This window comes from Chelonoidis abingdonii, chromosome 1 (assembly GCF_003597395.2).
Source record: "Chelonoidis abingdonii isolate Lonesome George chromosome 1, CheloAbing_2.0, whole genome shotgun sequence".
NCBI classification, from domain to species: Eukaryota; Metazoa; Chordata; order Testudines; family Testudinidae; genus Chelonoidis; species Chelonoidis abingdonii.
Window position 1 is genome coordinate 45279717 of NC_133769.1, and position 26818 is coordinate 45306534.

At 41.0% G+C, this 26818-nt stretch overlaps 1 protein-coding gene across 8 annotated transcripts in view; it reads left to right on the forward strand.

Annotated features, from left to right (window-relative positions):
* CADPS2 (calcium dependent secretion activator 2) overlaps nucleotides 1-26818 on the forward strand; it is a 591461-nt gene that overhangs the window by 187048 nt on the left and 377595 nt on the right. For all 8 annotated transcript variants that reach the window (XM_075065313.1, XM_075065326.1, XM_075065319.1 and 5 more), the window contains exon 3: nucleotides 10530-10862. In XM_075065313.1, the coding sequence (XP_074921414.1) occupies nucleotides 10530-10862 (333 nt within the window). The remainder of the gene's footprint in view (nucleotides 1-10529; nucleotides 10863-26818) is intronic.

A 26818-nucleotide genomic window follows, 5' to 3' on the forward strand; every position in this document is an offset into this window, starting at 1 on the left:
CTACTAGAGAATCCAGGTTTTACAAACAGTTCTGGAAGTTTACAGATAGAAGAATATAGTTGTTGCAGAAGTCAAGGAAAATGCTACATCAGTGGTAGATCAGCTCCTTTATTTAACCTGAAATCATGGCCTCAGATCTCATGCGCCATATGCTGTGAACAGTGGAAGATTGCCATCTTTGTCTAGCCCAGGGATCTCAAACGCAAATCACCACAAGGGCCACATGAGGGCTAGTACATTGGCCCGAGGGCCGCATCACTGACACCTTTTCATACAACGATACAAAAGTATAGTAAAAAATGAAGAGTAACACAGTATGCTATTAAAAGTCAATATATTAACTTTTTAAAAACTGTATTGTGAAAAATCAGTGCTAATTTTGACAGTCATTTCATTTTTCGCCACTTAGCTGGCAGCGTTAATTTGTTAATTGTATGAGTTGTTAAAAAATTCTGTTAGCCTGTGATGGGGTGTCCATCCCACACAAGCCCTGAGTGGGTAAATGTGGGCCAGAAAGGGCCAATTACCCGTATATGTTGGAAGCCAGGGATTGATAAGAACTAATGGTGAAGCCCAGCGGGGGGAGGGGGGGTAAAGACCTGGGCTAGGATGATAAAGCCAGGAAGTGACAACAGGAAGAAGGCTGCAGGGTGGAGGTCTGCAACCACTCCCTAGAGGGAAAGGAAGTTGCCTAGATACAAGGAGAAAGTCAAGAGGTTCTGTCCTGGATTATGGATTCTTATAAGAGGCCTTAGAGGGTGAAATACCCACAAGGAGGTGCTCCTGCAGTGAGTGGACTGCTTTACACAGGTCTGCAAATGTACCTTCTAATTTCAGTCCAGCAGTGTTCTTTCTCACTTATGCTTCTTCACCAGTACTATATTCTGCAACTGGAATTTAGGGTCTTGTCTAACTCCCGTTGAAATCAGTGGAAAGAATGCCATTGACTTCAGTGGAGGTTGAACTAGACTCATAGTCAAAAATTCTGTTTGTGATCTGTAAGCCAGAATAGCATACAACTCATGCTCCTCATCCCCACTCCGGCGCCACCTCTTCTTCACCTTCTCCCTCTTGGAAAGTCCTAAGCACCACCAAACAGCTGTTTGGCAGCGGAAAGCGCTGGGAGGTAGGTGGATGAGTGGGGATGCAGTGCGCTGGGTGGGGGGGAAGGAAGGGGATGATGGGGAGGCGGTGCCTATGGCTGGCAGCAGGAAATAGCTCCGTGGGCTGCATGCTTAAGACCCCTGGTCTAGCCAAAGGTTTACCTTTTGGTCTGCTGAATGGGAGACCCCTGGGCTCTGTGGAAGACATCAAAGCTAGATTAAAGGGAGAGAGATTTGCTTTTCCCTCTGCAATTGCTCTTTTCTCCTCCAGACTGTATGGGGCATCTGTTAATAAAATTTCCAAGGTGTTTCTTAAACTCAAAGTACTATACAAACATTTATGCAAGCATTAATCTTTACAGTATACTTCTGAGGTAGCTGAGGAGTAGTAGTGTCTCCTTTTGCAGACAGAGCAACTGAAAGCAAGAGGCTAATGGCCTGATTTACAGACCTGCTGAGTACCCGCAAATTCTGCTGAAGTCAGTGGGAGGTGCAGGTACATACCATCTTTTGAAAATCACCTGTGTATCTTGCACAAAGAACAACAGAATGTAAGTCTCCAAACCAGAATTAGAATTCAGATCTCCTGACTTCCAGGTCTTGGTTAGTCCAGTATGTCAGTGATCTTAGGCAAGTCACTTACCTTCTCATTGTCTCCAAGTGATTTTGGTGTCATAGATCTTGTCAGGCTCCCTGCTGCCAGTGGCTCCCCAGACTGCTGGGAGGAGACTAAGCCACTGGATCCCATGTGTTTTAGGCCTCTGGAGTCTGAACTCAGCCCAGGACTGTCCATATTTTGTGGACCCAAGTCACATTTTCTGTCTAGCACCCCCTTCTCAGAGCTACAGTGAAACCCCGCTGTAACACAACCATTGGGGTCCAAAAAAATTATTTTTTTCTTTTTTGCTTGTGGCTGCCGGAGCCACTTTATGATCACCTTATATCTGAATTTGCATTATTGCAGGGTGCATTATAGTGGGGTTTAAGTGGCCAAGCTGCCTAGCCCCTGGGCTCAGTGCTGGCCCCTCAGAATTCCCTTGTAGTTTAAATATTCCTTCCCCCAGAACTCCACCCAAACCTTTTGGTTTACCTCTTCAAGGAGCCATGTGGTAGGAGAACTGTATAACACAGACACTGCACAGAATTCTAACATATCATTGCTCTTTACTTAATGAAGGAAGATGTACACAGATCTATACAAAAGTAATAACCCCATACACACATTTCCTCACCATTGCAGTGTTCTTTGGGCGGGGGTCTGGGTCGTCTTTGGGATGGAGGATCCTTCCCCTGCAGCTACATTACTTCCCTTCTGACACATGGAGCCTCTCTCCCTAGGTCTAACCTTAGCCAGTCCGTCCACTTTCCCACTCCTGCTCAAACTTTCATTGTGTTCCTCTGTGAGCCCTTTTAGAACCTTTTGCTTTGCTCGCCTGTCTTTGTCCTGTTCTGATAACTTTCCACCGCTCTCCATTCTTGCCCTCCCTTCAGGCAGCAAGAGGAAGTATCTTCTCCAAACTCAAGCAGCACCACTGTCTCGAGGTACTTTACTTGGAAAAGATGGTTGAGTTCTAAGAATTCAATTCCCTCTCCCTGCCTTGTCCCTGGTTTGGCAGAGACGTGATGCAACCCTCCCTGTTCATGGTGGATACACACTGACAAAAGGGCTTCATGATACATCTGTTTGCATAATAACTTCATAATATCAAACAGGATTCATGAGTTGTAAAGACAGATTCCCTCCAAATTATCCCACTTGGCTAAGTAATTAAATTTGAGACTTGGAGTCAAGATATCTGGGTTCTAATCCTGGTTCTGAGACTGACTTGCTGTGTGATTTTTAGACTGCAAAATGTGGGCAGTGATATTGCTACTCCCTTTGACCCAAACAATTATCCAGTATTTGGAGTCTGTTGGGCTATTTTAATTAGGAGGAGAAATTGATAATAGTCATGTATTTCTTTGAGATAATCTTGTTTGTTTATAAGAACGTACTGAGTCCTGTTTCCCTGAACACAGTAGGAATCAAACACGAGATGGATTCCTTGCTCAATATTCCAAGCTTCTTTTTCCAAACCACACTCTACCCAAGGAGTGCACGCTCTCTCTTATCTTTATCTCAGTGTCATGTTACAAATGGTTTGCTGGTTGTTGTTGGCTTTCTGTCTGCTGCTGCGGTGTTTCTGCTACTTCTCTGTCTCACACACAGTTCCATCAAACAATACCCAGCAACCCCCCCCCCCCACAACCAAATAGCTCAGTTTCTGACCCACCTTGCATGTGGTTTGGGTCGTGTCTATCTTACTCAAAAAGGAGCTTAACTGCTCCTCAATTTCATACAAAACACAACATAACAAACTTTGTGAGGCATTACTAATAACATTTGCAAAATACCACAGTGAATTAGTGTGCATCATTAAGGCCAGTCAGTGGCAGAAATGAGAATAGAATTTGGAAGTTCCTGATTCATTTATCAGCCTATGACGTGTCTAGAAACAGCAGACATATATTACAAATTTGCAAGCTAATATTTGAGCAAAAAGATGCTATTTGATTTTTCAAATGCTTCAGAAAATGTCATCTCAAAATGTCAATAAAACAAAACATTGGGGTTATGAAATTGTATGGAACAACACGGTAAAATATTTTGCACAAAGTTTTTTTTTTTCCCCTGTTCCTTCTTATTATTCCTAGGGGCTGTATTGAGTTAGGTGCTGTGCAAAGAGAGGAGAAAGGGATAGTTCCTGCGCCAAAGAGCTTAGGGTCTAAGTAGACAAGACAGACAAAGGGGAGGGGATAGAGTGAAGAGTATGATGATCTACCAATTTTTTTCATTAGTTGTAGTTAGCTGTATTGAAAGTAAACAATGATGTGAAACTTTTGCTAAGATTGATTAATGTTATGTCACTAGTCCATCTGTATCTGAATCTATTTTGTAAGGCCTGCATGCTAGTGTGGTGAAAGATCTATTGTTGTGATAACAGAATACAAAAGAGAGAAAGTAGAGCATAAGCTACATGAGCCCTTCTTAGATTCTTAACTAATCACTTTACAACTTTGTTTTCACAGATGATGCTGTAAGAAATAAATTATAGTTTTATTTGCAAAGTATTTCAACAAGAAAACAGAATGCACTTGCACCAATTTGTGTTAGTAAAGTTCACTGCACCAGGGAATTTCTGACCATATGTTTTGTTCTGAAATTAGATTCTAATTTTACTTTTGAACAATGTGTTGAGGAAATTAAACTAGTAAGTCATCTGTAACCATGCCAGCTCCTAGTTTAATGCACTAGGAAACACATCTGAACCCAAGTCTTTTAACCCGAGCTTTGATCATGGCTCTTTTGGTCCCAGATAATCTACAGGTTACAAGACAGTAAGGGTCATTATGACATTTGGAAGATTAAATCATTAAATTAATCTTTAAAATATATTATAGAGGTTGCTTGAATCACTGGGCATCAACACCTCCCTAACACATCCTGCTTGGCCTTCTCTTTCTTTTTTCACTCTTTTTTTGTTGACATGTATAGTCCAACTTTTTATTTTGCACATGGTATGAAATAATTAGGGCTGTCAAGTGATTAAAATAATTAATCATGAATATTTTATTTTTATTACAAATATTTGCACTGTAAAAAACAAAAGAAATAGTATATTTCAATTCATCTAATACAAGTACTCTAGTGCAATCTCTTTATCATGACAGTTGAACTTAAAAATGTAGAGCTATGTACAAAAATAACTGCATTCAAAAATGAAACAATGTAAAACTTTAGAACCTACAAGTCCACTCAGTCCTACTTCAACCAATCGCCCAGACAAACAAGTTTGGTTACAATTTGCAGGAGATAATGCTGCCCACGTCTTGTTTACAATGTCACCTGAGAGTGAAACCAGGAGTTCACATGGCACTGTTGTAGCCAGCAATGCATGATATTTACGTACCAGATGTGCTAAAGATTCAAATGCTTCAGCCACCATTCCAGAAGAAATGCATCCATGCTGATGATGGGTTCTACTTGATGATGATCCAAAGCAGAGCGGACCGACACACGTTCATTTTCATCATCTGAGTCAGATGCCACCAGCAGAAGGTTGATTTTCTTTTTTTGGTGATTTGGGTTCTGTAGTTTCTGCATTGGAGTGTTGGTCCTTTAAGATATCTGAAAGCATTCTCCACGCCTCGTCCCTGTCAGATTTTGGAATTCAGATTCTTAAACCTTGGGTCGAGTGCTGTATCTATACTTAAAAATCTCACATTGGTACCTTCTCTGTGTTTTGTGAAAGCTGCTGTGAAAGTGCTCTTAAAATGAACATGTGCTGGGTCATCAACTGAGACTATAACATGAAATTTATGGCAGAATGTGGATATAAAAGAACAGGAGACATACAGTTCTCCCCCAAGGAGTTCAGTCACAAATTTGATCAACGCATTTTTTTTAATGAGCATTATCAGCATGTCCTCTGGAATGGTGGTCGAAGCATGAAGGGGCATACAAATGTTTAGCATATCTGGCACATAAATACCTTGCAACGCCGGCTACAAAATTGCCATGTGAACGCCTGTTCTGACTTTCAGGTGACACTGTAAATAAGAAACAGTCAGCAGTATCTCCTGTAAATATAAACAAACTTGTTTGTCTTAGCAATTGGTTGAACAAGAAGTAGGACTGAGTGGACTTTTAGGCCAGTGGTTCCCAAACTTTAATAATCTGTGAACCCCTTTCAAGAAAATGTCAAGTCTTGTGAACCCTCTCTTAAAAATGAATATTTCCAGGGATTTTCTCCTTTACCTGAGTATAAATTTTAAAAGCAGTGATCTTAGCAAATATAAAATTTGTTTTTGTGACATGTTTATTACACACTGTTATTAATTATTATTTATCATTACAGTATTTTTATTGCATTATGAAAATGGCAACATTCTTCCAAGATCTCACTTTCATAGCTTCTATCACTTTGAATAAGCCTATTGTAAGACAAGGCTCCTATGTTTCATCAAGAAGTATCAGATGTGAAACAGCATGGAAGTATTTAAGAAGTCAACTCAGAGAGTTCCTCCTACACAAGCATTCAGGTCTTGAGCGGTCCAGGCAAACAACGCACATTACAACAAAGCTTAAACTTGTTCTTCATGATAGTATTGTTTTTTAAATTATTTCATTTTAAAAACAGCAAAAAATATCGCTTCCCTTTCCATTTCTTATAAGAAGTCTTTAAAGTTAAGTCTTCTCAGTGTCCCATCCTGCTTGGGGTCCCTAGGGACAGTTCTGTCTGCCATTAGGGAATTTTTCCCCGTGAACCCCCTGTAACATTTCATGAACCCCCAAGGGTTCACGAACTCCAGTTCAGGAAACACTGTTTTAGGCTCTAAAGTTTTACACTGTTCTGTTTTTGAGTGCAGTTATGTAACAAACAAAAAAATCTACATTTGTAAGTTGCTCTTCACGATAAAGAGATTGCACTACAGTACTTGTATGAGGTGAATTGAAAAATACTGGTTTTGTTGTTTTTACAGTGCAAATATTTAATAATAATAATATAAAGTGAGCAGAGTACACTTTGTAGTCTGTGTTGTAATAGAAATCAATATATTTGAAAATATAGAAAAACATCCAAAAATATTTAATAACTTTCATTTGGTATTCTATTGTTTAATAGTGTGGTTAATCATGATTAATTTTTTTATCTCAGTTTATTTGTTTGAGTTAATTGCATGAGTTAATGCCAATTAATTGACAGCCCTAGAAATAATGTTTTTAAGTTGTTGGCTAGATGCACTGTCCTCATGCACGTGGAGGAAGGTGGAATCTATAACAGTGGGCATGTCTACACTTTGAGTTGGGGATGTGATTCCCAGCTCAAGGAGACATACCTGCACTACTACTGATTGAGCTAGCATACTAAAATTACCAGAGTGCAGCTGGAGCAAAATGAGTGGCAGGAGGGGCCAGCTGCCTGGAGTACTTTCCGGGCATCTCAGTTGGGTGCGTACTTGAGGCAGCTAGCTCTTTCTGCCACTTCTGCTGCTGCGGTTTCACTCTGTTGTTAGTGTACTAGCTTGAGCTGGGAATTACAACCCCAGCTTGAAGTGTAGACATACCCTGTATATTATTGTCATCTTTCATTTGTTTTCTGATAGTGCCCACAATGTGCTAGGTGCTGTCCAAACACACTAAAAGACAATTTGTCCCTTAAAGAGCTTCCAGTCTAATGGTAGGCTACACTTGCAGCTGTGTAGCGCTGGGAGTTAAACCTGTGTTTGTACAGCTGAGTAGGGAAAGCGCTGCAGTCTGTCCACACTGACAGATACCAGCGCACTGTCATGGCCACATTTGCAGCATCTGCAGCGGCATTGGGAGCGGTGCATTATGGGAAGCTATCCCAGCGTTCAAGTGGCTGCAACGTGCTTTTCAAAAGGGGTGGGGTGGGGTGGAGTGTGACAGGGAACTTGGGGGAGAGAGAGTGGATTTTTGCAGCCGACACTGTCAGCAGCTGCCTTGCAAGTTCCGACCCTCTCCCCCACCCCTCTCTCACTTACTGAAAGCAAACAGCAGCTGTTTTTTTCCTCACAGACCAGATAAGCAGCCTCCTCAAAACGCCCCCGCCCACCGCGCTTCTTCTCTCCTCAAGGCCTCTCCCTCCCCCCCTCCTCAAGCATACACTAGCTGTGGATGTTCCAAAGGGAGCCCCCCTGCCTCTGCTCATTCACAGCAAACAGTAACTGTGTTTGGTTTTTTTATAAGCAGCTCCAGGAGCCCGGAGTCCACAACAAAACAAAGAGAGGCATCACAACAAAACAAAGAGCGGGACCTTCACTTAAAAGGATTATGGGAGGCTTCTGGAGGTCAGTCACAGCGTACTAAGATTATTCCCTGTTTACACTGACGCCCCAGCGCTGCAGCAAAAGCGCTATTCTTTTTATTCCTCTCGGGGAAGTGGAGTACAAGCAGCGCTGTAGCTACGGAGATACAGCGCTGTATGTGCCTTGCCAGTGTGGACAGGGAGTGAGTTACTGCGCTATAAAGCCACCAACAGCACTGTAACTCTCAAGTGTAGCCAAGGCCTGAGTAGGCAAACTATGTTCAAAAGGTGGAGGAGAGGGGTACAGTCAAAATGTATGCATCTTTTTTTTCTTAGATATCAGCTATGTCTGATGCCTCTCCTCCTGTCTGTTACAGTTATAAGTGGGACAATTTCTTGTAGACATGGTGGTAGAAATAAGCCTTGAAGAGAGTTTCTAAAGAGCTGAACACAAGTAGCCATTCAGATTAATTCCATACATAAGGAGTGGCTTAATGGAATGTATGAATACCGTTTTGTAAGTTTTTAAAATTTAAATAAACACTAATAAAACTTCACAATTATTTATATTCGTTTTTGCAGTTACCTTATATTGGCCTCAATCTACTAATGTGCTGTACTTTCCAACTGAGAATCTTTAGTATGTCATCTAAGTTTATGCAACACTAACTCCATTGTTCTTTCTTCTGGTACTCCCAACCATCCTGTGTTAGCATTGATCATCTTATTCCCTTGAATATTTTTACCTACCCACCTCATGGTTTTCTCTGATCCTTGGACTTCTTATTGTTACCTGGGAAGATACTGGAACAAATTATTAAATCAGTTTGTAAATACCTAGAGGATAACAGGTTTATGAGGAATAACTAGCATGGAACTGTGAAGAACAAATCATGCCAAACCAACCTAATTTCCTGTTTCTCAGGTTATTGACCTAGTGGATGGGGGGAAGCAGTAGACATGATAGATTTTGATTTTAGACACATCCCACACAATGTTCTCATAAGCAACCCAGGGAATTCAGTCTAGATTAAATTACTGTAAAATGGGTGAATAACTGGTTGAAAGACTGTACTAAGTGTAATGATCAATGGTTCATCGTCAAATGGGAGGGCGTCTCTAGTGGGATCATGCAGGAGTCTGTCCTGGATCAGGTACTATTCAATACTTTCATTAGTGATTTGGATAATAGAATGAAGAGTATGCTTATAAAATTGGTAGGTGACACCAAGCCAAGAGGTATTGGAAGCACTTTTGGAGGACAGGAGAGGAATTCAAAATGACCTTGACAAATTGGAGAATTGGCCTGAATTCAATAATAAGTACAAAGTACCTTACTTAGGAAGGAAGAATCAGATGCACAGCTACGATGGGGAATAATTGGCTAGATGGTAATACTACTGAAAAGGATCTCTGGGTTGTAGTAGAGTACAAATTAAGATGAGTCGACAGTGTGATGCAATTTCAAAAAAGGCTAATTTCATTCTGTAATATATTAACAGGAGTGTTGTATGTAAGACACATGAGGTTATTGTCCTGCTCTACTGGCGCTGGTGAGGTCTCAGCTAAAGTACTGTTTCCAATTCTGGGTGCCCCACTTTAGGAAGGATGTGGAGAAACGGCAGACATTCCAGAGGAGAGAAAAGGTTTAGAAAAACTTGACCTATGAAGAAAGGTTAAAAAAAACTGTTCATGTTTAGTCTTGAGAAAAGAAGACTGAGGAGGGATCTGATTAGTCTTCAAATATGTTAAGGGCTATTGTAAACAAGACAATGACAGTTGTTTTCCTTGTCCATTGAAGGTAGGACAAGAAATAATGGGATTAATCTGTAGCAAGGGAAATTTAGGTTAGATATTAGGAAAAGCTTTTTAACTATAAGGATAGTTAAGCACAGGAATAGGTTTCCAAGGGTGGTTGTTGAATCTCCATCACTAGAGGTTTTTAAGAGCAGGTTGGACAAACATCCATCAGGCATGGTCTTGTTTACATGGGGGCTGCACTTGGTGACTTCTTGAAGTCCCTTCCTTCCAAATCTATGTTTCAATGATTCTGTGAAGCACCTGCTCCACTCATTCTCAACTGTTTTAACACTGTTGTTCCACTTCCATCCTGCTATTGAATTTATTCTGTTGCAAATTTTGCTGAGGGCTGCATTTTCCTTCTTTATTTTTTGAAACACCATTGGACTTTTAAAAAAATATATATATTTTTTGTGAGACTTTTTTTTTTATCTTCAGAAGGAATTGATAAGATGTTGGAAGACTGTATTTTCATAAATATTTACAGTTCATTTTAGATTTCCCTTGTGGCCATGGAGGAAAGAGGAAGTCTTAATTTTAAATGTAATTTTTTGCACATTCAGAGAATTTAATTTGTCTTTAGTAATTCTATGTAGAGTTTCATGTAAGGTTGTTTGGTTCTTTTGTTAATTGAAGCCATTAACTTATAAAAAAAAATACATATCTTTATGATAAACACTTAACAGTTTTTGCATGTGTAATTTACATTATAAAGCCATTTTCTTAGTAGCACAATACTAGTCTGTAATTCCTATACACTAAGGTATTCAGTATTTATGCCTATACCTAACTGTGTGTTTTTATTTTGTTTTAAAAGGTTTTTCTCAAGAGTGACCGAGTTGCCAGAATGGTTCACAGTGGAGGATGTTCTGCAAATGACTTCAGAGATGTTTTTAAGAAAAACATAGAAAAAAGGGTCCGAAGTTTGCCAGAGATTGATGGATTAAGCAAAGAGACAGTGTTAAGCTCTTGGATAGCCAAATATGATGCCATATGCAGGGGAGAAGAGGACTTGTGCAAACAGCCCAATAGGATGGCATTAAGTGCTGTATCGGAACTTATTCTGAGCAAAGAACAGCTGTATGAAATGTTTCAACAGATTCTAGGGATTAAAAAATTGGAACACCAGTTGATTTATAATGCCTGCCAAGTAAGTAATTGGTCTTGCTCAGTTCTGTAGCATTCTAAGCCTTTCACCCAAAAGGCCAAATCTTGTCTCCACACCTCCATCAGTGCAGCAGACCCTAAATAGAGCAGAATCATGTGGTTCCACTGTATGGCGTCCCATGTCTGCAGAGAGGCCTCACAAGGAGACTATACCCTACGCAGAGTAGCTTTCGAGTGGCTTCTTTATTAAAAAAGAAAAATCATTAATGATCCAAAAACCTATTGATACATTTTACAATCTTGCTGCTGCAGTGATTTGGGTGATGGTAAACGTGGTATGTTTTATATATTTTTAATAATGGCCTCTCCATGGCAGCATGGAAAATGGAGGAGAGGGGTAGGAATTTAGGCTAGGTGGGCAATGAGCATAGTGAATGGGAATATATCTATGTTGACCCAATAATTAAATTTTATATGCATTGGAGCTTGGTGGCCTTCGTTGCTACTAACTCCAGTGAGCTGAGTTAGCAGCTGCTTTGCTGTTCTGCACTGTAGAAGAAGAATGATTCTCCCCAAACCATTAATAGAACCAGAGCAAAGCCAGTTTAATCAGGATTTGATCTAAATCAATTACAAAATAAACAACCTACTAGTACAGTAGAACCCTGTTTATCCGCTCTAGTTGGAACCGGGGCCATATCCGATAATAAAAAAAAAAAAATCCGATAATCCGGCCAATGGAGGAGTGCGAGACTGCAGCACCATCTAGCGGCTACAGGAGAGGTCACTTACTTCTGGATCTGCATGTGCTGGTTGTTCAGTTAATACAGAGAACTAGATAATGGAGGGTAAGAGAAACAGGGTTCTACTGTAATATAAAATGTATTGCCATAAAACCTGTAGACTGCTAAAATGTTCTTCTTGTAGCTATAACCTCATTATTTTTGTCAAAAAATGTCGTAGAACTGTTTTAGAATGTAAAAGTACTGTAGTTACTAAATCTATTATCCTTCATAAGGATAACAGAATAGCAGCTATCTTACTGCAACCACCACCACTATCAAAGTAAATATAAATTAATTAAACTTATTTACTTACCTAGCTGACCTTGTCTTAACAGTGGTGTGACTGTATATTCGCCATTACTTGGACTTTTAATGCAGAAAATGATGGTAGCTGTATTGATAACTTGTCCAAATTATTTGTTTATAACACACATCTTTAGTCGTCCAAGAAAAGTTAAACCCTTAAAAGGCATCCCATTATCTAACTTTTCCATATTACTTTCCTACGTATTTTCGGCTGTTTTGCGCTTTGTTCTTTAGGCTAACATTTCACAAGTTTTTATTTTTTCACATCATTCCACTTACTGGAACATATCAGTAGTTATTTATACAGTGCAAACAATACAAATCCAGGTAATTGTATAATTTCAGGAGTGGTCAGGTTAAACTCCAGGTTAAACACTTCTGGAAACCTTCCATTCAATGATCACCGAGCTCTTCGCTATTGTTAATGAATGAACGCTTAGAAGCTTTTAACTGGATATAATTATGCCATTAGGAAAAACTGAAACACAGATGTCTGCTTGCCAAAGGTCACACAGCAAATTGAGGTAGAGCTGGGAACTGAACCCAGATCACCTGAGTCCTAGGCCTATACGTCACCAACTAGGCCAGTGGTTCTCAACTTTTCCAGATTACTGTACCCCTTTCAGGAGTCTGATTTGTCTTGCGTACCTTTAACCAACACCTCACTTAAAAACTACTTGCTTACAAAAGCAGACATAAAAATACAGAAGTGGCACATCACACTATTACTGAAAAATTGCTTAGTCTGATTTTATCTGTATGAAATTTTAGTTTGTGTTGACTTCACTAGTGCTTTTTATGTAGCCTGTGATGAAACTAGGCAAATATCTAGATGAGTGGATGTACCTCCTGGAAGACCTCTGTGTACCCCCCAGGGGTACACACATCGCGGGTTGAGAACCACTGGACTAGACTGTGCTTCAGACTGTGTTTTCCCCCATGCTCTATATGGCAGGCCAGTGTACACCAACAGGACAATATCAGCACAGGGGGAAATGAGAAATCTTGAGGATTGACTACTAAATGTACACAGTGGATTAACATAAAATTATACAACAAAATTGTTCCTGTCACTGAAACATTTGCTGTGTATAGTGACCCTCACACTCTCAGCTTTTACCTCTGATGGAACCACTCTAATGTTTTCATTCTGGGCTATATATTGAAGGTGTCTCATTTTCAGTTCCAGCTGTTTGTCAATAAAATAAAACGACTTCTCAGGAAATAGAGGTTTAAGTGAAAAGAGCTTGAAATTATTCCATTTATTTGTCCTCTTTGCCCCCTTCCCATCCTCCTTCCCTTGGTCTCTTCCTCCCTCCATGCATGTACCCACCAGAGGACTACTAGCTTTGTGACATTCTCCCCAATTCACATGGGGAAGTTGCATGGAACTGACTTCTGAGGGCATGAAGATCACAAGCAAAGGTAGAGAATGTTTTGCAAAAGGGATTTTTAACATCACATCACATAAAATGGTAATGAATCAGTTCTGTTATTCTACAAATAAAGAGCCCTAGCTATAGTAGAGGCCCTGTAGAAATAGTCTTTATAGACTAATTCATTTTATTTTCATTTCCACTTTTTTTCCCCAGGTGGCTTCTGATGTTTTTAGGTCCCACTTGTCTTTTCCTTGTAGGCAGTCAAATTCTGCCATTACGTTTATTAAATCCAGAGTAACTCTACTGAAGTAAATGATATTGCTATGGATTTAGCTGTAGTAACAGAGGTGAATATGTCTATAGAGCTTTAAAGAATGGATTTTGGTTGTTAAGAACTGAAAATAGTTGTGCTAGTGCCATCTGATGGTTGTGCCCAAAGGCATTCCTTCGATTTAATGCAGGAATTTTGATAGAATTATGGAAATCAGGTTAATAGAGGTTTTCCAACTCGATCTAGTCCAGTGGTTTTCAGTCCATTTTTGGTTTGTGACCTGCAAAATGACTGAAAATATCAGCCAGTGACTGACCATATTCCACAGTCCTAGTGGGATTTTGGGTCACGGGACAGTCTTTTGCCCTTGTTATGAGCTATAGATTTTTTTTAAAAATGTGAAGATGGTGACGGGCTTGTGTATGTGCATCAAGGGGGTTGCCTCCCAAGATTGGTAAGACTGCTGGTATGGGGAGCTGGTGCTATGGAGTGGAATGGGACTTCCCCCCTGTCCTTACCTGCACAGTGCTGAGCTCTGCAGGTTGAGAATACTGTACTACACCTCCTTGGAGCACTTCTTTACCTGTCCCAGAGCCAAGCCATTGTGGATACGTGTTCAGGGGTGGAACAGAGCAATTATTAGAGAGTTGAGGACACACAACAAACGAGCAGGAGTGGAGGGAAGCAAAACGCAGCAAACCAGAAGCAGTGGGGAAGGAGAGAGCTACTTCAAACCTATTCCTGACCAGTTTTACTGTTGGTTGTAGTTTTCCAGGGATTTTGTTTTCTTTAGGGGGCGGGTGTGTGTGTGTGTGTGCGCACGCGCGCAACCCACAGGATATCTCCTAGTGACCGTTTCCAGGTTGCAGCACACCTGTTGAGCTACATTGACTCAGTTCACCCTCCTGAGAGTACAGGATTCCAAGCAGCACACTTTGTGTAATGCTTCGTGCAGTCCAGTTCAAGCAGTTAGGTTTCCACTTCTCTCTTTGGGAAATTATTCCTTAGTCTAATATCATAGATCTCAGTTTTGCCAGCAAGTGCACCACAGGCAGCTAGCAACCTGTTCCTTATGCTGTTAATGGTAGTTTTTGACAGAGGCTACGTCTTCACTACCCGCTGTATCGGCGGGTAGCAATCGATTGCTCGGGGATCGATATATCGCATCTCATCTAGACGCGATATATTGATCCCCGAACACGCTTATATCGGTTCCGGAACTCCACCAAGCCGAGCGGAGTTGTGGAATCGACAGGGGAAGCCGTGGACATTGATCCCGCACCGTGAGGACTGTGAGTAATTCGATCTTAGATACTTCGACTTCAGCTACGTTATTCACGTAGCTGAAGTTGCGTATCTAAGATCGATTTTCCCCTGTAGTGTAGATCAACCCAGAGGGAGCCTTCCAATCCCAATATAGCTATAACAAGTGTTTTTTGTTTTGTATTCTACTTCCCTGTATTTTCAGGGTATTCAAAGAATGGGAGCAAAAGTGAAGTGAAAAATTAGAGTAAAGCAAAATTACATCCAAACAGCACCTACTATTTACATGCCTATCCCCACCCCATGTACAGACATGTTCTTTTATTTCCCTTAGCCATGGCTTTTAGACTTGCAGATAGTGACAGCCAATACTATCCAGGAGGAGAGGAAACAGCCAGACAAGTGAGAAACCAAACAGATGATAAAATTGAATTTTTGATAGAGGTTTCGATGAGTCAGCTGCTGATTTGTGCTTTGACAGACTTGGAGTCTGAAATGAAATCCTGCATGAGTTTATTCACCCCTTGTGAGAAACAACCATCACAGCAAACCTGTATAATTACAATTTGTACAGAGAGTTGTAAGTTATTTGTCCTCCTCTTTGTACTTCCAGTCCCTTTGGAAACATCAGGCTATACAATATATCTTTGAGGGAAAAACTATTCTACAGTTAAGCTGCTATTTGTGAGGCCCATAGATGTGGGTAACAGTAGGTAGTGCTGCCTACCAACCTCTGTTTACTGTCTCCCATGCAGATCTTCTGCATGTTTTGCAGCAGTTGCCTGTGTTAAGCAGGAGTACAGAAAGCAACTATTCTCTTTGCTTTGCTGCAGGCTTCCAGCAGTGCCCCCACTGGTTGCCTGCAGTACTGTGCCCCACCACCTTGAAAATGAAGCTTCTTCCTTCTCATCCTTATTTAGGGGAGTTCAGCGTCTTTACTGATGCTGCTTCTCACTGACTGGTGACGTGAAACTCACCAGCCATGGCAAGCTGAGGTGGGAAAAATGGGAGAAGCGAGTGTCTAGCTGTGGAATATGTTGGGCCCTCAGCTTTCCCTGCAGTATATAGAGCAGCAGGAGTATCTGACAGGAGAAGGGGAAGTTTTGCCTCTCTGTCTCTTCTAACACAGTCTGCCTCCTCACCAATTCCACTTTTCCTCAGGGGGGAAGAAGAGGACCTCCACTGCCAATTTCAAAGGGAGAGGGGATTGAAGTGCATCAGGTACCAGTTGTTTCAGGGGTAGGAGATAAATTGATGCTTTTTTTCCCTTGCCATATGGTCCTCTGCTTCATAGCCCTCAACCAACTGGTCCTTTTCCTCCCTGCTGAAAAATGTTGAAATAACTGATGCAATTTCCTCAATTTTAGAACATTTTAAACTTAACAGACCATAACTTGGCTCTGGCAAGTATTAACAAATACACACCGAAGCCAGGGTTTGGACTGCGGGTGTGTGGGGGGAGAGGCTGTGATATTCTTCTGAGCTCTGTCTAAAAAATATGTTCAGCTTGCATCCTCAAAATATGATGCTGCTTAGAGTAAATTGTGCAGATATTAAAAATATAATTGTGTGTGACGCTTGGCTCCGTTAGCTGTTTGAGCTTGAGTGCCTCTTGGCATGGTTTGTGTATGCACATGGGCTCTGCGAGGCTCTTGGGTTTGGTTTTTTGTGGAGGGGAGCTGTAGCATCTCCCAAATACCAGCCATTTGTGGCACCAAAATGAGATGTCAGTCTCAGGAAATTGTGCGGATCTGTGATACCCTTCTCGCCTTGCTTTCAAGAGGAATGAAATCATTAATATCTCTGCCTCAGTTATACTCTCTTCACAGTTTTGAGGTTTCCTTTGCAGCCATAACAGCTAGAGACTTAATTTTTAAAATATGAATGCTGAGATTCTGGAGAATAAGAGAGTAGTTTTCAGAGATGCCAGTTTTGTGTCTGGGCCTGTATCAGCTATTTGCTATACACCAAAGCCACTAAAACGAACATGCCATCAACCCAGAGCAAGTTCTCTTTTCTCCTGTTTGTAGAGACATTAGGATCCTGTGCACATTTCCCACTTATGAGCAGGGCTGCTGAGCCTGCTCCTTCCACATAAGCATGTCCGCTGACATGTATATCAACCAGGAATGTGTGTTTTATTGCAATAATTTGGCAATAAACTTTCCGTATAACAATGTATCATATTTTTATCTGCTATGTTTCCTGAGCTCTTTTCTCACCCGCCTTTTCTCTCTTGCCTATCTTTGTTCTTTAGCTTTTCAGTCTCCTGTGAGTATTTTTTTTCTTCCTTTCCTCATCTATAATTCCCCCTTTCTTCACCTCCTATATTTTTTTCTGTTTTTTCCCCTGCTGACTCTTTCTATCCTTCATGCTACATTTTTGTGCAGGATGAATGAGGCGTGGGAGATCTGGGTGAAAATTTCGCCGTAGCTTAATAGCCCTTGTATATTGCTGCAGTGGCATTCCAGGGCATCCCAGCAGCCAGCCAGGAGAGAATACCTCCGTACAGTGCATAGGAGCTCTGTAGCCTGCTGTGCACATGCCGCTACCACAGGTCCCTGCACAAGGGCATGATAGGGTGAGCGAGGATGGGCCTGTAATACTATGTTCGGTGGTGATTCTCAGTAGTATTGCTGCCCACAGGCACCCTGCAGTGTCATGCTATAACCTGTGCTACCTAGGTTACATCAGGTGCAGGAGTGCCTGTACAATTTTTATAGTGGGTGCCCTGAAAGCCATTGAACCAAACTGTAAACCTTGTATATGATAGAAACCACTGCAAGCTAGGTGGTGCGGCAGCACCCTTAGTTCCAGCACCTATGGTCAGGTGCCATTTCAGCCCCAAGAGTAGCCCAGAAGTGGGAGGGTACAAAGATGGCACCCCTGGTTGTGAGTTGGACTTGGGAGACTGTTCCTAAGTATGTGTTGAGAAAGGAAATAATCTGCTTTATTTAACAAAAGACACACAAAAAATCCAAACTCATAGTCAACCTTGCTTTTATGATTATTTTATTGCTGTTTCTGTGACTACTGGGAAATATGACTGCTTTCAGGACTTGGGGGTTTTGGTGCATATTTAGTGTTTCAAAGGAACATATTCAATTTGAAATCTCGTGTTGCACAAAGAGTTCTTTCCAATATTGCACCTCCCCTCTAATTCTTTCTGCCAATTTACAATCACATTTTCCTATTTTTGAAGATGTTTATCTTCCCTTTTGCTATGTGAAACACCTTCACAAGCAATGAAGGAAACTAACTGATTATACAAGGAGCTTGTGAAAATGATTATATGTAGCTAAAACTGCACTAAAAACTGATCAAATACAAAAAAAAAACCTCGAATCTCTCACTTCTAAAGATCATAGGTATTTCATGTAACAATAGGGGCCAAAAAAATTAGATGCAGTAGTGTCTTTTAATAGAATATATTTTACCAGTGACAATTTTTAGAATTCCAAGGTCAGCTTCAAGTGGGAATATATAGGTTGTGATTTTTTTTACCTCCTCACTAGGATTGGGCATTTGCTTGGTCCAAATATTATGGATTAAATATTGTTAAATAATATAAAAAAATTAATTGCTGTGATAGTTTTGTTTGTAAGGGAAAGGCTTAATGGTTGAGTGTTTTTTTCTTTGTGTTAGTTGAAGAGGTTTAATTACTGAATCCTTTGCTCTCCCCCCCCCACTATTTCTTTGTGTTTGCTCAGTCAGTTTAGATTGTAAGCTCTTTGGGACTTTTACTTAATGTGCTTTGTAAACCACCATGTACATTAATGGCCTGGTATACAAATAAAGATATAAATACAAACATACATAAATACAATATTTGTTCAAGAAGATCAGTGAAGGTGCTCAATTTTTCGATTTGTCACCTTTGGCAAACAGGCGGCATTAGCATGTACTGTAACATGAGTGATCAAGACAATTAAGTAGGCTTGCAAACCGATGGCACCATGATAAAATAAAAAAAAAAATAGGACACTAACTACAGCAGGGTACACTTGTTGGAATATTTGACCACGGTCAAATAGGCCATCAACTGACATTATTTGACTGGTCAATTGACTGACTTGCCAAGCCTACTCCCCATAGCTTCCTTACTTTTGTTTCCCAACCTATGGGTCTCTGCAAAGTTTGTAAATTATAGCAGTCTGGGGTACATTATATGGGAGAACAAAGATCTGCTGGCTTCAGACATTCTAAAGATTTACAGGCTTCCATGGAAGTGTCCTAGGTTACATTTCTTTAATTATTTAGGATGAGTTTTAGACTGAGGCTGGCTATCAGGAAACAGGAATTCAACTACCAAGTTTAGTTGAAGTTTGACCACATATGGAGTAAACTGGATTTAAGTGTTCAGCTCGGTCTGTGACCTTTATAGAAGAAATGGAAATCTAGGAATCTTCAGAATCCTTCAGAGCCACAAGAAGGCACATCTGCGGTGTAGAAGGCTTCCAGCTTGTGCTGCAGAAATGTAAAAGATAACATAACCATAGCAAAAAAAATAATTTGAGAGTCTCATTAAGAAAATATCCATAGGATTACCATATGTCTGGGTTTTCCCAGACATGGCCTCTTTTTTGATCCTCTGCCTTCTCTATCCAGACAGAATATTCAAATAAGAGGCAATATCTGGGTTTTTTGTGGAGCAGATGTTGTAGCTCAGAAAGAGTCCTGATTGGTCCTTTTCTCGAATGGTCCCTCCCTTGCATCTGCATCTGATTGGTCTCTCGCAACTACCAGGATCTTGCCCACTCAGGCCCTAACTCCTAGCCCAGAGGAGGGGGAGAGCCCTGCCGGGAAGCGCTGACTGACTGCTGTCATATCCAGGGTCTGTGCCAGCTGCCCTGCCACCATGACAGGGAGCGACACTGCTCCCCAGGTTAACACATGCGATTAATTAAAAACAAATTGTGTAATTTTTTAAATGAGAGTTAATCGCACACCTCTAGAGATGGGATTTGGGGGTAGCCAGGTGGGGAGGGAGGCACCAGTTGTGGCAGTGAGCAGGACAAGAGATTCCATAATATCCAGACCAGATGCGCAGATTACTGGAATCCTCAGGGCTGGTCTTGCGCCCCCTGCCCCTGTGATAATATATTGATTTGTTTTACATCGGGGGAGAAGTAAGGGCAATCGCCAACAGCCGCAAGGATACAAAGCAGGGAAAGCGATCTTCGGAGCCACTGTTGCAGGACCCCCTGCCTGGGTGACTCTAGGGGTCTCTCCCCCCACTGCACTAATTGATAGTGACCAAGTCCCATAGTCTGTGGGCAATTTGGGAGACCCTGTTAAAGACCTTCCAAGGAGGGGAGAGGAGCCCAGCCACTGCTGCCTACACCATCCCCTCCCCACTGGACAAGGCTGGCTTTAGGAATGGGCGAGAGGGACCAACCCCCAGGATGCCGTGCTCTGGGGAGAACTGCTGTATGCTTCTGGGGCAAGGGTGCCCCTGTTCCCACCACCCTGCTCCACTCCTGTTTCTGGCCCCTGTGGAGCCACCCCGTCCAACCTTCTCTGGACTGATTAAAACTGCGATTAATCAACACTTTTTTTTTTTTTTAAGTCTCACAATTAATCACAATTCATTTTTAATAATTGTTTGACAGCCCTAATTGGCTTGTATTGTGAATTTATTAAAAACAAGTCTTGGTTTCGAACTAAAATATTTAAGATACCCAGGACCTCAAGGTAATTTGCATGTATAATATTATTTGTATATATGGCACTGAGAGTTCTCTATGGTAGCCAAGTCTCTCCACTTCATTTTCCCATTTCTTCACACTCTGCATGATGATACTCAGTTTAGTCCAGTACATACAGCATAATTTTGGCTCCAATTCACTGCATCAGAATGCAGTTTAGACATACTGTTGAGTGGTAGCCACGGGGAGTCAGGTGCAGCCCTGATCCTCGGCCAACCCAGCCCTGGTGGAAGGGAGAGTGACCAGGGTCTGCTCTATCTTCTACCACTAGTGTAAACTACATAATGTAACGGATCTTATGCCAGCAGAGGGATTGGCCATTGTGCAGCTCTGCTCCATGCTGCCCCCAAGATTCTACATCCTGCCCTATATCCTGTTTGGGTTTGTGGGAGCAGCTGGTGTATGCAGTGAAGTTGACAGACTGGAAAATGGAGCTCTTAACATCTAATTACTCCATGCCTTTTCTTCTTTGGATTCACCTCCACAGATCTGTTACAATGGGTACTTCAGCCTGTTTGCTTCTTGAGGGCAGACTCAGACCTGCCAGTCATTGGCAGAAGGGGAATGCCTTGTCTCCTGAAGTTTCTCTGCCTCCAAACTGGTCAGCAGCTCAGCCAGACCTCCCTGCTGCAGAGCTTTTCTGAGGAATATTCCAAACTTTATTTTGAATGTTTAGAGTAGTAATTCAGTTGAATGATATCTGTCAAATTCCCATTCGTGTCCCAGGGCTGCATATGGCTTTTGGGAGACATTATTATCTCAGCTCTTCTTCCCTTTCTGAGGCATTTCCTGCAGCTGGTGCTCCTGAAGGCATCAGGGCAGAGCTAGGCCAAGAAAAGCTAGTCTGTCTCTTGCTCCCCAACCTTATCAAATGTCTCATTGGGGAGTTTGACTGGCTGCGTGGGCAGAGAGCGGTTTTCCTCGCAGCCCAGTCTGGGCAGGGTTTTCCTAGCAGGAGGGGATCCAAGGGTGGGACTGAAGATTCCAGCTCTGCTGGGCAAGTTTCAGCCAGGCCAGGCTTTGGCATCTCCTCTCCAGGAGGAAAGGAACTAGAAAGGAATGGAAAAGAATGGTTCCAGGGCAACTTCTCTCTCCCTATCCTCCCAGTTCACTGGAGTGAAGTCAGAAGACCACTGCACCAGTTGGAAATTTGCACCTGAGTCCCCATAGCATGCACGAGCTACCACACTTCTGATTACAAAGTTCAGCTACCTCCTCTTCCTCTGCTTCCCAGTGGGTCACAGATGGAGGATGTTGGACGCAGCATGGACACTGCCTGTGTCAGAGAATGGGGTAAGGGGCTTTTGCCCCAGGTTATCATCCTTTGCTGCCACTTCTATAACAGAACTCCCCTTCCACCACCCTCCACCCCTTGGGGTCCCTACTCATATCCAAGACTGAAACCTCTGGGGGAAACACACAACTATCTGGCCCATTTGGATGCCATGCAACAGAGAGGAGTGGAGCTTCTGGGGCAGCCCATCCTTGAGCCCCCAGGTGAGTAGCTCCTTGAGAAACTGAGAAGGAAGCCATCTGAGGGATGGGAGACAAATGAGCTCAGCCTCTTTGAGCATGTGGACATCACTAGCCACTTGAAATATTTTCGGAGCAATCTTTAAGCCCAATTTTCCTTCACCTTCTGAAGCAGTATTAAGGGAATAAACTCAAAAGAATCTAAACAGTGTTGTTTCCCTGTCTCACTTTCAGAGTGCAGTTGGGCAGATAATCCTGACTGCTTGATTCCTCTGCTCACCTTCACAGGGTGCAGCAGGACAGATCAATGCAGAACAGACCAGGCCCTAGTTGTGCCAATTCCTCACCTCATCCCGGTCTGAAACATCTAGGTAAGCTCCTAAAAGAGGCTTATCTTCAAAGCATTCTTGCTTTACCATCCTCAGACAATTCTTGTTTGCATATGGATGAGACCCATTTTCTTTTCCTAACTTTGATCATTATCATTTGATCTTCTAGGGTCTCTCTCCATGTAGTAATAATAGTGGCTTTAAGGAAGAAAGAAATTCACTTATCTTTTCCTAGACAATTTTTCTGATCAGGGCTTTCAGAGTGATATGGATCTTGGAGTATCTTTGATTCAGGACAAAGACAACACAGTGCTAGGGAAGTCGATCATAGGCTTGGGCTGAGGATGGGTCCTATCAGATAAGACATCTGACCTCAGAAGGATGTTAACAGAAGATGAAAGTGGCAATCATGGAAAACAAATGGAGTCACAGAAACAAAAATCTGAGTCTTATTGGAGCTTATTGGGAATTTTGGTGTCAGGAATACGCAAGCTTCAGTGATCCAGAGTTCCTTTGTTAGCTATGTACTAACTCCCGAGTATTCCCACCACCTCTCCTTCTATCTCATCTGTTGGCAGATAACAATCTCTAATTTCTATATTCTTTGCTTCCACAACTGGTGAAACTGGTGAATCAGATTTACTTATTGATTTGATTGATTGAAAGGGATCTTCCTGATTCAGTTCAGGGAACAGCTACCAGAAAGAGATCTCAGGCATCCACCAGCTGGAACAGTTACATCTGTTCATTCATTCTTTCATAAGTGTTTCTTCAGAATGACATTCCTCACAATTATTGTCCTGCTTAAAAAAAGTAATTTTGTTTCTAGAATATTTGCCCAGAAGCTGCGTCTTTAAATTTAAATGAAATGTAAATGCTGGTTTCATTTCAAATAAATATGAACTCCCTCCCTCTGTGTAAGGCTTTGTTATTTAGACATGGTTGTTTTTTTCACTCTGTGAAATCTGAAAACAACTTAGTTAATGAAATGTTTACGTCTTGAAAAAGTATAATAAATTGGCAGTTCAACTAAAGATACACTGTCCTCTTGAATTTTAAGGCTCTTATCTAATTAAGTGACAGGCAGCTACAATTATTTGGGATAAATTATTGGTGTGACATTCAAGGTGCTTTTGCACGTTGAATACAGCATTCGTTAACATTTATTGCCCTAATTACATAGATTCACTTTGCTTTCAACACTCAAGAGGAAATCTAATCAATAATTAACGCTTACTGCGAGAAACATTTTACATAATATTTTGAAAATGAAATATTAATTCTTCTGAGGCAAACCTTCAAATTTGCATTCACTTTATAACTGAAGTCACTGTGGAACAATCAAGTGATGGTTATCTGTTATCGAAAGCCTGAATTTTACAAATGAACTCTGGGAAAATTCCTGAAAGAGTTTAATGTTATAGGAAATAATAATAATAAAAAAACCTTGTACAGTGAGAGTTTGCATGTATGCAAGTCCCTGGTCACGGAGTGTCTATGTATATGCTATAATAAGTGTTTGATAGCATCTTATAAATACATAAGATAATTGTCATTACAGTGGACTCCTTGCTTCAAAGGTGTCACTTGTCACAGACTCCCATCTATACTTCTAGTGCAAAATGGATGGCGAAATGCTGCCAACTTTAAAATTTCATGGCATTCCATTATTCTTCCCCTGCTATAGAATGAGAGTGAGCCCTAGTGCCTCAACAGTCAGTTTCTTTCTTACCATTGATGCAATAGAAGCTGCCAGATGCTGAGGTGTTGATGTGTGAAAACATGAAATCACTTGCTTTTCCCTTCTTTGCTAGTATTTGGCTGTTGGATTTATGAGTGTGACTAGTCTATATGAGGAGCAATGTAAGGGTTTTTTATTTGACTTACAAAACCAATGAGTTCTGTGATAAGCTCAAAGAGGATAAGAATGGCTGGAAGTTATACAATAATAAATAATATTTGGGGCTGATGCAGTTTTTCTTTTCTGTTTTTCGTGTTGTAGCAAGAGCCATTGTCTTTCCTGGTTTCTGCTGCTTCACTGGGAAAAGCCAAGCCTAGCTGAATCTATGCTTTTCGTAGCACTTGGTTCTAGAAATCCCTGCCTTTTTATTTTGTATTTCTGAACTGTAGTGGAGTAGAATGAGATTTTGATCAAGTTGATGTTTAAATCCCTCTTTCCATCTGGCAAATTATTTTACCTCTGTCTCTAAATTGGACAGTATACTCTCACAGTTCTGGGAAAACAGACAGGTGAGAAAAGTTGGGGGAAGAGCCTAATACTTATGGGAGTATTTGGATGGTATCAGGTTTTGAATTCTGTCTGAGAAAGCATTTATAGCAACTCTACCATATATTCAGCAGGCTTCTTCAGTTGATCTGTCTGCTGCTGTAATCTTCTGTTTTTGTTATTAAAAAATGCAGTTTCTCTAGTTGTGGTTTTTGAACTTTTCTTTTCCATTTCCATATTTTCTTTCTCTGAGTGTTCCACAAGTTTGATGTCACATGCAAAGGTGAGGCCAACATTCCCATCTGTAGTTTCCCCTACTGGTATTTTGTTGGCAAGAGATTGTTGTTTCTTCCGGTATGTCTGTCATCTGTAGGGTACCTGGGTGCTACTTTTCTGATCTAATGTTGCCCAGTAGTTCCTCAAGGAATATAGTGCTGGTTCATAGCAGACTGATTCAGTTAGAAGCAAGTTCTCAGCCTGCATCTTAGATGTCATGTAGTCTCCTAAACTTCAGTGTTGACAAAGTAGTGCTGCTTCTGTTTTCTTCCTGGTAACTATATTTCATTTTAGCCTTAGTAGGTATCTGGCATCAGGAACCATCAGTAATGTACTTTAGTTCTTTTATGTAAATTCTCTTAACATTTTTCTGCAAAATCTTACGTCTAAGACTTAAGACTTGTAATATAATTGTTAGCCAAAATGCCTTTCGGTTAAATTTTTCTAATGCCCACTTGATATCTGTTCAGGGATAAAATATTAGGTAGCAAACTTTGAAAAAATCAATGTGCTCAGTCATCTCAGTAATCTCAGCAATCTTAATTTTTGGTATGGGGTTAATTCTTTAGTATTTTTTTTTTTTTTACACAAACATTTAATTTCTCCTGTATGACATTTAATTTCTCAGTGATGTTTGTTTTATACTTCTTCTACTTCCTCTTTTTTTTTTTCCATTTCAACATATTATCTATGTCACGGGCAGTTCCTATATCTCTCCTTTTGCTACTAAATATACTCTTTACCTGTTTATTGTAATGGAGAAATTATTTTGTTTATAGCAGATTTCTATCAGTGCACACTCACTTTGTTCAACCATTCATTATTCCTCCCTTATCATCCCTAATCTGAAGATTTTAACTTTGAAAGTTGAATCTGTCTTTTGAAATGCATTTCATGTGGCAGCACTTCTGTACCAGCTGTCAAATATATTCGCTGGATGTTTCTTCAGTGTTGCCAACTCTCACAATTTTATTGGAAGTCTTAAGGTTTCTGGTGGGTTTTTTCTGAAAGCCCCAGCTCCTGGATTCATGGGATTATATGAGAATCTTAGTTTCCATGTTTAATAAATGTAAATTTCTGGCCCTTATGGTTGAGAGAAAAGCTTGACAATGCAAAAAGCTGAAACTAAATAAAAGGGGCCCAACTTTTATTTTATTTTTTTACATTCCCATGGTTTGTTGGGGCCTGACTTGTGATCTTTGAATATTTGGAACTGGCAATGCTGGAAAGTATGGGCTTTCTCTGTTACTGTCGTATTTGCATTTTACTTGTGTCAAGCATGCATGTGGCTGTATCTGGAACTGATCTTAACTCTGTCAGTACCTGAATAAGCTTATACAAGGTATGTTCAGATAAGGAGGATATCTACACTGTAGCATAAATTATAGGCGCTGATATTTTGGTTTCTATAAAAAAGCAAACTGTACTCTACATCTGAGTCCCAGATTTATTGGCACAGGACATATGGGTAATTCATCCTTGTATGCACGCTAGGCAAAATGTCGGGCATTAAAAATCCAAGTTTCCATTGCTCTTTTCCCCTCTCCCTTTTGCCCCAAGTCTTTGTCTTTTTTGCCCCAGTCTTTCAGCTTGCCAGGTGGGCAGAAGCAACATACGTCAGCACCTGCCCTTTGGGACACTAAAACTTAGGCAGGGATTAGGCTTTGACTTTTGAGCTCTTACATCATTTTTCAGAAGTAGAATGAGCTCAGGAGACAAAAGTATGAAAGAGGGTAGGAAGCTCATTGGTTGTAGTGGCGCTATTCAGACCATACTGGCAGGTTTCCTTGCTCTGCCTGTTTGCAGCCCATGTCCACTTTCTAATGTGGCTTCTGGAGCTGGGGCTTAACCGTGGCTTCTTTAAATCTATGCACACTGTATTTCATCAGGGAGGATAGCCTGCTTTGCAGGTGACAGGTTTTGCAGCTGTTATTCACACCGTCAGGGCAGTAATTTAAGATCCATTCTTGAAAATAGCCTCG